This window comes from Mus caroli, chromosome 15 (genome assembly GCF_900094665.2).
Source record: "Mus caroli chromosome 15, CAROLI_EIJ_v1.1, whole genome shotgun sequence".
Taxonomy (NCBI): Eukaryota; Metazoa; Chordata; class Mammalia; order Rodentia; family Muridae; genus Mus; species Mus caroli.
The window spans coordinates 69985864-69999932 of NC_034584.1; the positions used below are offsets into that span (position 1 = coordinate 69985864).

Here is a 14069-nt window from a genome sequence, read left to right on the forward strand (position 1 = left end):
TTTACCTTCTGAGTACTGGGACTAAAGGCGTGTGCCACCACATCCAGCTCCCATTTTATTTTATTTTATTTTATTTTTTAAATACATCGTCTTTCTTCAGTTGCCTACTTTGGAGGTTCTTTGCATTGCCCATGAAATATTTGGAGGAATGTTAAATATCATAGTCGATTTTCTTCTTGCTGCAACCTATCTCAAAACAAAACAAAATATAAAACAGGGCCTGGGCCTAACTTGCTTAGCAGAACCAACAAAGGCTGAATCAAAAGATCCGTTTCTGGGGATCGGGAAGCGACTCATTCAGCAAAGAGCTTGCTACACATGCACGAGGACCTGACTTCAGTCCTGAAAACCACAACGCTGCAGCCCCAGAGAGACAGAAGCAGGAGAAACCCTCCGGCTCACCAGCTAGTACGCCTGCACACACACGAACACGCGCAATTAACTTCAGGGTTCTCTTCTTGTTTGGGGAAATGGTTGAGAGAGGCTCTCACTGTATTGCCCAGCTTAGCCTCCAACCCCTGGGATCAAGTGACCTTCCTGTCTCTGCTCCTGGAGTACCTGGTTCTGCGGTGTGTGCCTCGGGGTTGGCTCCGTTTCAGGATTTTGTTGTTGTTGTTGTTGTTGTTGATGATGCTCTAAGCTTGGTCCTTTCCATCCACCATCTGCCTGTGTCCTGGAGAGACCAGGTAATCAGGTGACTTTGCTGTCTGTGCTTTGCTTTGCTTCTCTCCCCCCTGGCTTCTGCTCCATGCTCTTCCTCGATTGGACGACCTGGGACCTCCCTGCTCCACAGAGCCACACACTACCCACTCTTCCTGCTCCTGAAGCTCATCATGTCCGTCCAGCTACGTCTTGTTTTCCATTTCCTTCCTTGCCTGTCCTAGCTCATTTTTCACTTAGGCTGCTGCTCCACTCAGCCTGTCTTGGAGTCCCTGTTAGGTAAGACTCGCATCCGTCTGTTGTGCAGAAGGTACTCCTGCCTGACACTTGGCTTGTTCCTTGTCTTCTTTCAGCTCTTCAGCTTTCTGCAAATGCCGCTGATCTCACTGCTGTGGCCCTTCCATAGCAGGCACACACACACACACACACACACACACACACACAGAGGAAGGGACACAGAGACTCTATGGGGTGGAACAGCCCCCATAGCTCTACTCACCAGTGGTCATCTAGTGACAGGAGGGACTGCATGGTGTCTTCCCTGCCCTCCCTGCTCCTGGAGGCCACTGTGCCAGACCCGCATGTAGACCTCTGTAAAGTGGTCTGAATATGGAGTTGTGCCCACATTCTAGACTCTTGCCTTCTTCTGAGTGTCCTGGGCCGTGGGCTAAGACCACCTGAGAACATCCTCTACTTGGGGCAGTTTACTGCTTAGCTGCACCCACCAGGCTTTGAGGATTTGTTTGGGCCAGGCCCAGTAAGGGCCGATGGCTCTGGTGGGTGAGCCCTGAGGACCAGGGCCTGTCTTTCTGTCCTTCCTACTGGGCTTCCTACAACTTCGTTCTAGCTGTGGATTGCAAGAGATTTTCAGGCCCTGGGGATGTGGATTTCCTGCTCATGTCTGGCCCTCTCTCCTTCCCTGGCCCTACTGAAGGAGCATTGTTGAGACTCAGCTGTTTAGGAATTTGTATCACTGCTGTTGATACTGTGTCTACCACATAGTCCTGGCTGGTTTTAAACTACTGAACTCGGTGGGTCCTCCTGCCCTACCCTCCTGATTGCTGGGAGACAGGCACGACACTCACTGCATCTGTCCTCTATGCTTTCTGAGAACCACTTGGGTCCTCTGTGTGGCCCCAGCAGCTGCATGGATGGTGACTAGGAAGGAGGACTGGGGTCCAAATCCCTACTCTCCTCACTCCAGCGCCAACCGCAGAGGACAAAGCTGCCATCGTCATCCAGTGTGCCTTCCGGCAATATCTGGCGCGAAGGGAGCTGGCCCGTCGTTGGCAGAAGCGTCAGGAGTACCTGGACGAGATGGAGAAGCTGCAGAAAGAGGTGAGCAGGGCCCAGCTACAAGACCTTGAGTGCCAGAACCCCAGTAAGAGGGAAGGTCTAGACAGTGTGGAGGAAAGTCGTGACTTTAGAAAGTCGTGGCTTTAGTCGGGGACCTCAAGGCAGCGAGCTGCGGACCCTACAGCAGTGTACTGGGCGCTGGGGACAGTGACAGCGGGCCATGTCTTGCAGGCCTACCTGGCCTTAGTGCGCCAGGAGCAGGAGGCGGCGCGGCGGCAGCGCGAGAAGGAGGAGGCAGAGGAGCGCGCCCGGCGGGAGGAGCTGCAGCGCCGCCGTCGCCTGCTAGAGGCCGCCTTCGAAGGGGACCTTGGGGAGATCCGCCAGGTGCTCAAGGAGGTCTGTGCTTAGCGGGTGGGCGGGGCGGGGCGCTGGGCGGGGCGAACGCCGAGGTGACACGCCCTGCGCCCAGGTGGAGCAGCTGATGACCAGCGAAGGCGTGGGCTACGACGAGGACGGCAAGGCTCGGCGACTGCAGAGGCGCGTGGCCACCGTGGAGTGCGAGGACAGCCACGGGAACACGCCTCTCTCCGAGGCGGCGGCGGGCGGGCAGACCATGGCCATCCAGCTGCTGGCGGAGTTGGGTGCCAACCCCAACACCAAGGTGGGCGCAGTGAGCAGGGCGGTGGCGTGGCCTGGTCCCCGCACGTGCTCAGGGAGCCCCTTCCGTAGGGCGCCTTCGGCCGCACGCCACTCTACCGGGCAGCTTTTGGGGGTCACCTAGAAGCCGTGGAGGAGCTTCTGAAGATTGGAGCAGACCCCCGGGTGTACGCGGATGATGGGAGCACCCCGGAGCAGGTGCGGCCCTGGAGTGCGCATCCCCACTCCAAAGGTTTCTGGGATGGTGGTGGTGGTGGTGCACATCTGTAATCCCAGCACTGAGTAGGTGGATTAACAGAAGTTCCAGGCCAGAAGCCTGAGAGACCCTGTCTCACAAGGAAAACAAAAGACAGGGTACTGGGATCCCTAGATTCTGTGTCTGATTCCTTCCTACCAACCAAACTCCCGTTTCTGAACAACAGGCGTTCTGCCAGGAACGCCTTCTGCACTGGTTTTGTCTTAGCTCCTCCAGTGCTCTGGCCACCTGACGGTAGATTACTGGCTACTGTGATGGATTAGGAAACAGCCAACAGAGACTGGCCAGGTATCACAGGCGCTAACAACTTGGGATGTGCCCTCTGGTTCCGTCTGTTCCTGTTTCTTCCCTTGCAGTCAGTGGAACTGCCTCCCAGCTGGGAGGAGAACTATGGTCCCCTTGCTGACCACTGGGAACTGTGGGTCCAGGAGGTCACTAGAGAGGCACACTCAGCAGTGGGGGGCAACTCTGAGAAGCCAGGCCAGGAAGTGCCCCCACCCTCTATTTGTTTGTTTACACACATACACACACACACACTCCATAGTGCAGTTTGGCTGGGAACTAACCCTGGTCCTTCTGCCTCAGACTCTCCAGTTTTGGGGTCACAGGTGTTTGATACCACACTTGGGCATTACCTTTATTACTTTTAAGTCACTGGAATTTAATTCTGGTTACCCAGATCCCTTAAAGCTGGGGGTGCCACGAGAACGGTGGGGTAGGTGTCAGGCTGGCAAACATTTGCTTCTGCACCCACCCCTGAGGAAGGGACAACCAGAGTCTTTGCCCAGCCTGGGAACCCCAGTCTCAGGTGCCACTCCCAGTTTCAACTTCCGGTGGACACTTCTCTGGGCCTAGCCTATTTCCTCTTCCTCTTGGGCTAGCAGGTAACGTGGTATCAGCCAGAATCAGGGAGTTCCAAGAGTGCTCCAAGAGGACATAGAGGCCAGAGGATAGTTGAGCGGCCACAGGGCCGGTAACTGGAGAGCTGCAGTAATAAGGAGGTGCCCTAAATCTTAGCTGTCAGGAAGGACACTCAACACAAAGTACCGGAGCCACGGGCAACCCGCAGGTCAACAAACAAGTTCTGACCTGATTCTCATACCCGACACAAACTTAACAGACCTGAGATTTCAGCACAAACGCTGACGTATTATCCGTTTAGAAATAGGGAAATATCTCTGGGCCCTAGGGCATGTTGAAGCATTCTTAAGACACCATACCAAGAAGACAAAAGAAGGAAAAGTTGAGCCTCACCAAGATGAGAAGTTTCCCTGCACACACCTGCCTGGCAGGGGAGGCGCCTGTGGGGGTGAGCGTGGTTTTCCCAGGGCGAGGCTTCTCCTTGGCATTACAAATGTGCTGACCTCTGTGATTTCCCTAAATATGGGAAACAGGTGCACAGTGGTAGTGGGTACTGCATTCACATTCTCCCCTGAAAAGGGGGAAGGAGAGAGGGAGGGAGGGAGGGAGGAGGGATAGAAGAAGGAACAAAGGAAGGAAGGAGAGAAGGAAGGAAGGAAGGAAGGAAGGAAGGAAGGAAGGAAGGAAGGAAGGAAGGAAGGAAAAAGGAAAAAGGAAAAAGGAAAAAGGAAAAAGGAAAAAGGAAAAAGGAAAAAGGAAAAAGGAAAAAAACAAAGGCAGGCAGGCTTCCCTTCACAAAACCCAGACAAGGAGCAATGGTCAGCTATGGGGAGAGGCTGGTCACAAATCATGTACCTGACCAAAGACACTTCCCTGGCAAATGTCGTCTCAGCAGCAAATAAACCTGATGCCCAGCCATGATGCACAGGGATGCGTTGTTTCTCCATGATGCACAGGGAGAGGGATGTTCCTGCAGAGGACGCGATGACTGCAGACCAGCCCAGAACCAGGGTGTCCTGAATCTGCACACACCCTGAGAGTTTGAGGGAAGGGAAGGGTGAACCCGGTGCTGGTGAAGCTGTAGACAAACTGGCCTCTCACACCTTGCTGCAAACAGGATCAAGGGCTCCTCCCTCTGCAAACTTTGAAGATCTAAGCACAGCGTGTACCTTAGCAATCACGTTCTTGGGCGCTTAGCCCGGTAGAGTGAAGCTTATGTCCACATAATAATGTCCACTGGAGCCTCCTGCGTGGTAACAGCCTCGAACTGGGCACAACCCAGATACAGATAACCTTTCCTGGTGAAGGTTGGTACACACACAGCATGGACACCTTCCAGCCACAGAGGGTGGAGGTCGTGGTATGTCAGCAACCCAGAGAGCTCTCCAGGGAACCGTGAGAGAGCCTCCCGCCACAGTACTCAGTACATCCTTCCGCCTCCAAACGGCAAAATGATAAAATGGAAGAGAGCTTGCTGGTTTTCACAGGAGGGAAAGGAGAGGTGGGTGTGGTGAGTGGCAAAGGACAGCGGGACAATGACTTGGTGTGGGACAGAACCCATCGGCTCGTTCTTACATTTGCCGGACTCAGGCGTCGGTTAACTGAGCTAACGTTCCATCTTCCTTTCGATGAGCTGCGCCTTCCTCCTGCTACTTCATCAACACCAAACTACCGATCAGCTCATGTGACAGCCATCAGCTCCTGCTCGCCACGTCACCCTCTTGTACTCTTTGGTTTCCGTTGATTACGGCTCTTCCACCCACAGACTAACCCTCAAGTTTGTAAGCTGTTTCCACGCACCAGAAGCTAACAGCCCAGCTCTGCAGGACTAGAGATAACCATAAAGTTCCTTGGCAAAATCTTGGCACATGGTTCTCAATAAATATTCTTTTAAATAAAAGTCACGGTTTATTTAATATCTGAACGTCTGGCTCATACAGATGACTGTCCGTCTGGGTGAGCATTTACTCGAGCTCTCATCCCTTCTCTTGCCTTGCATCCACTTCTCTGTCTACCCTGTGATTTTTTTACTCATCTTCGATGTTATTTTGTAGAATACAGATCATTGTTGGCTGGGCATTGAACGCATCAAAGTCGTGTGTGTGGCTCTGTGGCTCACCACAAGACACACCCAGGGGAAACCATATAAGGAATGCCATAGTGCCAGAGCCCCACCTCCTGCCCAGGGACTGCATGGTAGGTTTTATAGGAAATACCTTCCTTGCTTCTCCTGTCCTGTCATTTACTCTGTATTTAAACAACCATTCTTTTTTTTTTCATTCATTTGTTTGTTCATCCATTCACTCATTGATCCATTTAGTTGCCCATCTATCCATTTTTAGGCCCAAATGTCCCAGCACAGTAGCTTAGTCCCACTGTTTCAAATCACGTGAGGTCATGCGTCATTGATCTGGCATCTCATTTTAAACTGTGTCATTTGCACAGAGTTGTTTGTATTTTGCCCCCTTTCACTGGGATGGAGAAATGAGTTCACCGGTATGAGGCTTGACTTATCTGATACCTCGTTTGGAGTGCCAGGCGTGGCCGTGGTTTGCTGCGTGCATCCTCGAGTGTCTGTTGTTGTGCACACTCACATGCTGCGTGCATCCCCACGTGTCTGCCGTGCAGCCTCACATAGCCCCACGGCTGCTGCAGCCCACTCCTTCCTACCACCAGTGCCTTGAGGTCCTCCCCTCTCAATATTCATTTCCTGCAATGTTATTCTTGTGACTTTTGAAGACCCGTGGTGGGTATCTTCGCTGTACTCATTGGTTTTCTGCTGCTGTGATAAAATACCACGGCCAAAAGCAACTTAAAGAAGAAAGAGTTCATTTGGCCTTGGCCCTAGGGGAAGAGAGTCCATCACGGGCTAGGCACGTTGTAGCAGCAGGAACAGGATGCTGGCTGATGACATTGTTATCCACACACATGAAGGAGAAAGGGTAAGAAGTGGGATGAGACCACAGCCCCTTGAAGCCCACACCCAGCAATGTACTTCCTCCAGCAAGGCTCAACCTCATCAAAGGTACCATAACCTCTCCAAACAGCATCGCCTACTAAGGACCAAGTGCTCAAATACACAGACCTATATTGGACCATTCTTCAAACCATCACATTATCCTCCTATCCCTGACAAGCCCATGGCCATCTCGTGACGCAAAATGCTTTATTCCAACTTTAGAAGTACCCACAGTCTTTCACAGTCCCAGCACTGTTCAAAAGCCCAACGTGTCCAGCAGTGAGGACTTGGGTGCGGCAGCCGGGGAGACTCCCACGCTTGTCATGGTCAACGAGAAGCCGTAGGAAGGAGTCGAGACTGAGAACAGCGGTCCTGTGAATCTAAAGGGGGTGGGCAGGATGGTTGTGTGGTGCAGCTTTAGGTGAGGAGACAGACAGACAGCACTTGGTGAACTATCAGAAGCTTAGCGTGAACCGCAGTTTGGCAGCAAGGCAGGCCAGATCCCTGCTTGATGGGAGGCAGTCACTCACACCTGTGCTGCTGGAAATAGAGGACCAAGAGCCGATGGATGTGTTCCAGCAACAGCAGACAGAAGATAGCTACTAAAGGGGGAAGGAATTTTGTTTATAAACCAAGAATAGATTCTCAATCAGAAAGCTGCGATTCAACCCGGCACACCCTGACTGCTCCCTGCAGCTTTCTCTTCCATTTTCGATCCCGGTCCTTCATTGGATACAAAGTACCTGGTGTAGGCACAGGCGCACACACATCACACTGTTTCATTTCTTTTTTTGTCTTTTGTTTCTTTGTTTTCAGGACAGGGTTTCTTTGTGTAGCCCTGGCTGTCCTGGAACTCACTCTGTAGACCAGGCTGGCCTCGAACTCCTGCCTCTTGAGAGCGAGGTTAAAGGCATGCACCACCACTGGACTTGAACTTTTTCTTTTAAACTAAATGGCCGGTGTATTTGGCTGGCCTCAGATGGTGATGGTCTGGGGAGAGTTCTATGAAAATATCTCTTCCTGACATGAGCTCCTCGCTCATTCTGCGCTCATCTTTATAGTCTAGAAAGTTATTTTACTCTCATTTGTTTTAAGACTTGTTTAGATTCTGTATGTGAGTACACTGCCGCTCTCTTCAGACACACCAGAAGAGGGCATCAGATCCTGTCACAGAAGCCACCATGTGGTTGCTGGGAATTGAACTCAGGACCTCTGGAAGAGCAGTTGGTGCTCTTAACCACTGAGCCACCTCTCCAGCCCTTTTGCTCTCATTGTTTTAACAAAAGAACCCAAACAACATAAAACTCTGTATAGCTTCTTCAGTCTGAGAACTTCAATGTCTTTCCTTTATCACTGTAAAACCAAGGACAATTTTGTAACCTTTCTGCCCCCAGCTGTTACAAGTAGGGCAATCTGTCTTTGAGTGGGGGTAGATTGTTCTTGAACAAAATGTTCCTGGATAAATTTCCTTTCAAGTCAAGCATCTTTTTAAAATAAACTTCTTGTTTAAAAGAACAAAAACTCCAACATCTCTTCTGAGACTCAAGGCAATTTCTAAACATGACCCCACCGTAAAATAAAATAAAAATTAAAAATAAAAAACCAACATCCTTCCAATGTACGATGGCAAGGAGTGTGCGCTGTCGTTCCCATATGGAGAAATGGGAACACAATGAGGAAGCCCTGGACCAAAGCAAGACAGAAACCCAGCAGGGAAAACAGGACCGGCCGGAGCTCTATGCTCTTTTTCTGGGACTTTAACTGCAGAGGGCTCAGAGGACTCCTCCAGCTTTGCAGACTGTAGTATATGTCTGCCTAGATTGGGCTGCTCCCACCCTGTGTGTGCAGCTCTCCCCGGCAGATGTCTCATGGCTCTGGTATCTCCAGTATCTCAGGGTCTCCACTGCAACCCAGATTTCACCATCACACCTGCATTCACTGGCCTCTCGGAGGCCCCCTTGTAAGGACTTCAACTCTGGCACATGCTGCCCGGACTCAGGAGCTCTCATGTCACAAAGAAAGAAAAACATTCGTAGCAATAAGTACACAACCTGATGATGAACGGCTGTCACAAAAACTAAATGACACATAGAGTCAAATTCGGTAGACTGTGAATCTACAGGGAAATGCTAGGGTTTGGCACAGGTGGTGTGCACCCTTGATCCCAGCATTCAGGAGGCAGAGGCAGGAGGATCTCTGTAAACTTGAGGCCAGCCTGGTCTATATAGCAAGCTGCAGGAGAGCCAGGTCTATATAGCAAGCTGCAGGAGAGCCAGGGGGTTATATAGAAAGAACTTGTCTCAAAACGATAGATAGATAGATAGATAGATAGATAGATAGATAGATAGATAGAGAGAGAGAGAGAGAGAGAGAGAGAGATGACAGACAGATAAGAGGGAAATCTAAAGGTGTGTGAAGGAAAGGCCTTCATGTTTGCCTATGAGAAGGGTTGAGGTGATCCCACGAATACCATCATCTAAAGGGGGGCAGAGCTTTGGAGGCTTCCTGTGAGGAAGATCGACTTCAGCCACTGCTTATGTAGAGTTAAAGGTAGCAAGAGTTATATATGTAACTCTTCTAGGAGAGATGGCTCTGCACACCTACTAGTGAGGGAAATCAATCAGACAACCCCGAAGAGAAGTAGAAGCTCACCAGAAAGCACTTTACAAAGATGTCCAAGCCTGGGCTGAAGAGATTCCTCAGTGGGTAAAGGTGGCTTACCACAAAGCTCGGCAACTGAGCTTGATCCCTGGGACACGGTAGAGTGAGAGAACCAACTCTCACAAGCTGTCCTCTGACCACCCCCCCCCCACACACACACACGATAAACTTATGCAGCACAAATATACCTTTTAAATAGTGGCACATGTCTGCAATTACAGCACTCAGGCAGCTGAGGCAGGAGGATTGCCTTGAGTTTGAGACCAGCCCACACTACATAGCAAGTATCAGGCCACCCAGAGTTACAGAGCAAGGCCCTTATAAAAACAAATAGACAGACAGACAGACAAAAAAACTAAAACAAAACAAAAGCCAAGGTCTGGAGAGATGGCTCAGTGGTTAAGAACACTGGATGCTCTTCCAGAGCCTCCCTGCCACCCTCCTCCCAGAGTTTAGTTCCCAGCAACCACATGGTGGCTCATACAGTCAAAACGGCCAGTGACCAGATTTCTCACCAATATTAAGAGGGAAATGCACGTTAAAATCATAACTGCAACTGTTGTGGTTTGAGTGAGAATCAATTGTCCCCGTGGGTTCATGTATTTTAACACTTGGTCCACAGTTGGTGTGGGGCTCAGTAGCTGAAAACAGGGGTCACGGGAGCGTCTGTGTCTTGTGGAGTCTTTTGAGGAACCCAATGGACAGGATAGCCACTGTCCTGAGTATCACTTGTCTTTGTCCCGGAGGAGAGGCATCCAGAACATTCAGTGTAAATCACTTGCTGTTTATTGGCCAGACCAATAAACTTGGCAAAGCATCTCTGCGGAGAATGGTGGCGATGGCGCACACCTGCAATCCCAGCACTGGGAAGCAGAAGCAGGCAGAGCTCTGTGAGTTCGAAGCCAACCTGGTCTACATGCACAGTACAGCCAGGGCTGCATGGGGAGACCTTGTCTCAAAGCAAAGCAAAGCAAAGCAAGCATTTAAAATTACATATCCCAGGGCTGGGTGATGGACCTTAGTTGGTGAAGTTCTTGCCTAGCATGCATGATGCCCTGGGTTCCAGTCCCAGAACCACACACAGCAGACATGGTGGCCCTGGACTGTGACCCCAGGACGCGGGAGGTGGAAGGAAGCAGGAGGATGAGGAGTTTACGGTTATCCATGGCTACATAAGACCCTCCCCCTCTCTCCCTCCCGTTCTCTCTCTCTCTCTCTCTCTCTCTCACACACACACACACACACACACAGTCAGATATTGGCGCTGGAGAGCTGGCTCTGGCTGCTCTTCCAGAGGATGCAGGTTCAATTCCCAGCACCCACATCATGGCGGATGAGCAACCATCTGTAACTTCACTTCCAGGGAATTTGAGTCCCTCCGCTGGCCTCTGCACATAACATGCACATAAATGGAGTCCAGATATACACGCAGGCAAAACACCCAGACACATAAAATTGAATTACAAAGTCACCCAAGGCTCGGGAACATTCTAGAATAGAGGGCAGCAAGAGTTTGCTCTGAAGAGCGTGTCTCCTTGGAATGCCAGAAGATAGATCCATGCAGTCTCGCCACTCAACCACCCAAAAGCTGAACAGGACAGCAGTAGACATGCTAATGGGGACAAGGAAAAGCCCACGAGGCCTCAGCCCTACACAGAGAACTGCAGGCCACTGAGGAAAGCCGAGATCAGGAGAAACAGCCTTCCCCAGGGAAGAGCACGCCAACTGCTTATCCAATACCAAATGGTCAGCCCTGAACACATACGGACAAGTAACACTCACACACTGAGCGGGTTGTATTTGGGAATATGCGTGTATGTAACACCTGCATGTCACAACTCAAGATCAAAGAGGACAGGAGTTTGAAAGAGCAAGGGATTATGGGAAGGTTTGGAAGGAAGAGAAGGGATTCATGATATCATCTCATAACCATCATATACTCATTCATAAATTCCTTCAGTTATCCAAGCATCCATTCAACTGTCTGTCCATCTATGCATTTCTCTATACATTAATTTATCGATGAGTCTCCCCACATGGCCTTCTCTCCTGTCTCTCACCCATCCTTTCATGTCAGTACGTTTAGATGCACATCAGTCGACTCCTTCATTCCCTGATCCACCTGGCCACTGAACTGACAGAACATTTGTGCTGGGCAACATTCTAGATGCTTGGGGATAGGGGGGCAGGGTTACTCCATAGTGTAAATACCATGAAGGAATGTGAGAAGTGGGGCAGGGTGAGGGGCCATTCCCCTTCCCCCCCCCCGCCCCCAGGGTGGTCAGGCATGTGGTGGTGGGTTCAAGGTGTCCACATCCGGGATCTCTCTCTCCAAGGAAGTGTCACACAGGAGAGATTCGGAGGTGAGGGAGTGAGCGCCACGAGTGTCCAAGGTTGGCGCAGAAATGGAAGGCCCTTCCTGAAAGGAAGGCTGCTGCCTTGGGGGAAGTGGGAGGAGCAGGTGTGGGGAGCCTTGGGATTGGAGCTGATCAAGGAAGGAACTGGACCAAAGGTGTCAGCGGTGTACAGTCTGCAGGTGGTGAGGACCAGTGCCGTCTGATGGCGCTCAGCACCAAGGGCACTCAGAGCTGTGAAGGGCAACAATGGTCAAGAAAGACCCCAGCGGCCCTCGACTTTGTCTCGGCTGAGAACCTAACAGTGATTGGGTGGTGATTTGTAGGGTACGAGAAGCAGGCAAGGCAGTCACTGAGTTTCTAAAACTAAACTTAGGCTACACTTAAAGCAGTTGGATGTGACAGATTTTGCATTTGTCTCTACTGGGCTTTGAATATGAAGCCAATGAGATGGGGGGTCAACAGACAGGCTGACTTCCCAGCACGAGGGGGCTGGAGAGATGTACTCTATACAGGTCAGCCATGTCCCCAGCCTTACAGAGGCTCACAGCCCTCTACTGTAAACCCTTCTCCATCTCTCCTCCACTATCTATGGGTGATGGCCAAGTCTGCCAGGTTCCATCATCCCCGTTCTTACTGTGACCCCCTTGAGCGTCATCTCAGGCAAGGAAGTGAGTGTCATGATTACAAGCGTACATCACACCCAGAAAGGCTGGGGTCTCTGTGGCTCATAGGAGCTGTGTCCTAGAAGGGCAGATCTTCAGGTAGACCAGCAGATGAAAGCAGCTTCAGACAGCAGTGACTGTGCCTGTCGTGTGGGTAGCCTAGAGGCCTTGGTGGCTTTGCATGAGTGGGAGGGAGAGGGAAAGGGACAAAAGTGGCCCTGGAGGCTCTGCCACTAGAGCTGGGTCTGCTTGAATCTGGATAGTGAGCCCAGGGGGACCGGTGGCCTTGGCCTATGGTTTATCAGTTACCAGCCATGACACCCTCCCCTCTCAAATCCTCTGACATGTTAGTGTCTCCTTCCCAGGTTGACAGAACACTCAGGATACACATGGCTCTAAGCACCAAATGCCCTGTCACTAGGTGGCCTCCCTGGCCGCGGTGGCCAGCGTGCTGCAGTCATGGGACCTGAGCCTCACAGAAGCTATGCTCAAGAACATGGAGGCAGAGCAGCAGCGCCGTGCTCAGGAGGCCCAGAAGCACAAGGAGAATGAGGCCAAGCGGTGAGCAGAGGGGAGGGCGTGCCTGGGGCCGGGTTGGAGGTAGTGGACCATTGATGGTGTGGATGACTGACCAGCCTGCCTCTTTCCTCTGCAGCATCAACATCAAGGTGCAGCAGCTGGCTAAGGAGCAGCAGAAGTGTCAAAAGGAGGTGATCTGTGACCCAGGCCTCTCTGCAGGAAGGAGAGCCACGGGGAGGGCCTGAGAGATCAGGGTGGGGGGGCGAGTTGCTGGGGTCTGTAAAGCCTCTCTGCCCACCAGCTCCAGCAGGCCTACTGTGAGCTCAATCGGAGGATTGTGGAACACGACAAGTGTGAGAGGAAGCTCATGGGAAATACTGAACTCACACTACAGGTGGGGCCCTATCAGACACTGCGCTCCCCACATCTCCCATGATGCTCCCCTTCCAAGGGAAATTGCAGGCATCTCTGCCCTCCAAACCTTCCTGGGGGCATGGATAGAGCCAGGAGAGGAGGTCCTGGCAGGCACTAACTCATGTGTCTGGGCAGCCAATGCCACCCTGACCCTTCCACAAAGTATGCGGTAGCTCTGAGGTGATGGGGAGAGCAATGGTCAGCATGACCCCTTCTTTAGGCCATCAAGGATGCAGAGGTCCAAGTGGACAGATTGCAGCAAGAGGCACAGAAGGCTGAGGAGACACTGGCCATGGCCAGGCTGGAGCTGCGGGAACAGACCCCGGAGGGTGGGCAGGGCTGTGGGGGGGGAGCTGGGGGACCCGAAGAGGCAATGCCAGGGTGGGGACTTAGCAGTGGGATCTCCCATGCTCTGCAACTAACGCCTCCACAGACGAGGATACAGAACCTGGGCTCAAGTGCCGGGTCACAGAGCTCCATGACGTGCTGATGAAGGATGTAGGGGACCGCATCCGAGCCGATGGACGGTCAGTACCCAGGCTGGGTGTGGGTATGAGTCAGAGGGGCCCATAGACTGCAGTGACCAGGTGGCTGCCTTCAGGTGGCCTCTTGTCATCGACCCTTCTGGCCAGGCAGCCACTTTCTTGAGATACCAGGACACCAACTATGTGGACACCCTAAATCCGGAGCACTTGAGACCTGAGAGGATTCGGCTGGCTCTCCTGGGGGCACTCAGGTGTGTCAGGCAGGGCCCAGGACAACCCCGC

General features: G+C 51.9%; 1 protein-coding gene across 1 annotated transcript in view; it reads left to right on the forward strand.

The window, feature by feature from the left end:
* The window catches only part of Iqank1 (IQ motif and ankyrin repeat containing 1), a 37036-nt gene that overhangs the window by 22603 nt on the left and 364 nt on the right, over positions 1-14069 (forward strand). The window contains exons 3-12 of the mRNA XM_029470066.1: positions 1865-1998; positions 2188-2352; positions 2426-2617; positions 2686-2811; positions 12791-12930; positions 13025-13079; positions 13190-13282; positions 13523-13631; positions 13736-13829; positions 13904-14038. Of these exons, the coding sequence (XP_029325926.1) occupies positions 1978-1998; positions 2188-2352; positions 2426-2617; positions 2686-2811; positions 12791-12930; positions 13025-13079; positions 13190-13282; positions 13523-13631; positions 13736-13829; positions 13904-14038 (1130 nt within the window). The 5' untranslated portion in view covers positions 1865-1977. The remainder of the gene's footprint in view (positions 1-1864; positions 1999-2187; positions 2353-2425; positions 2618-2685; positions 2812-12790; positions 12931-13024; positions 13080-13189; positions 13283-13522; positions 13632-13735; positions 13830-13903; positions 14039-14069) is intronic.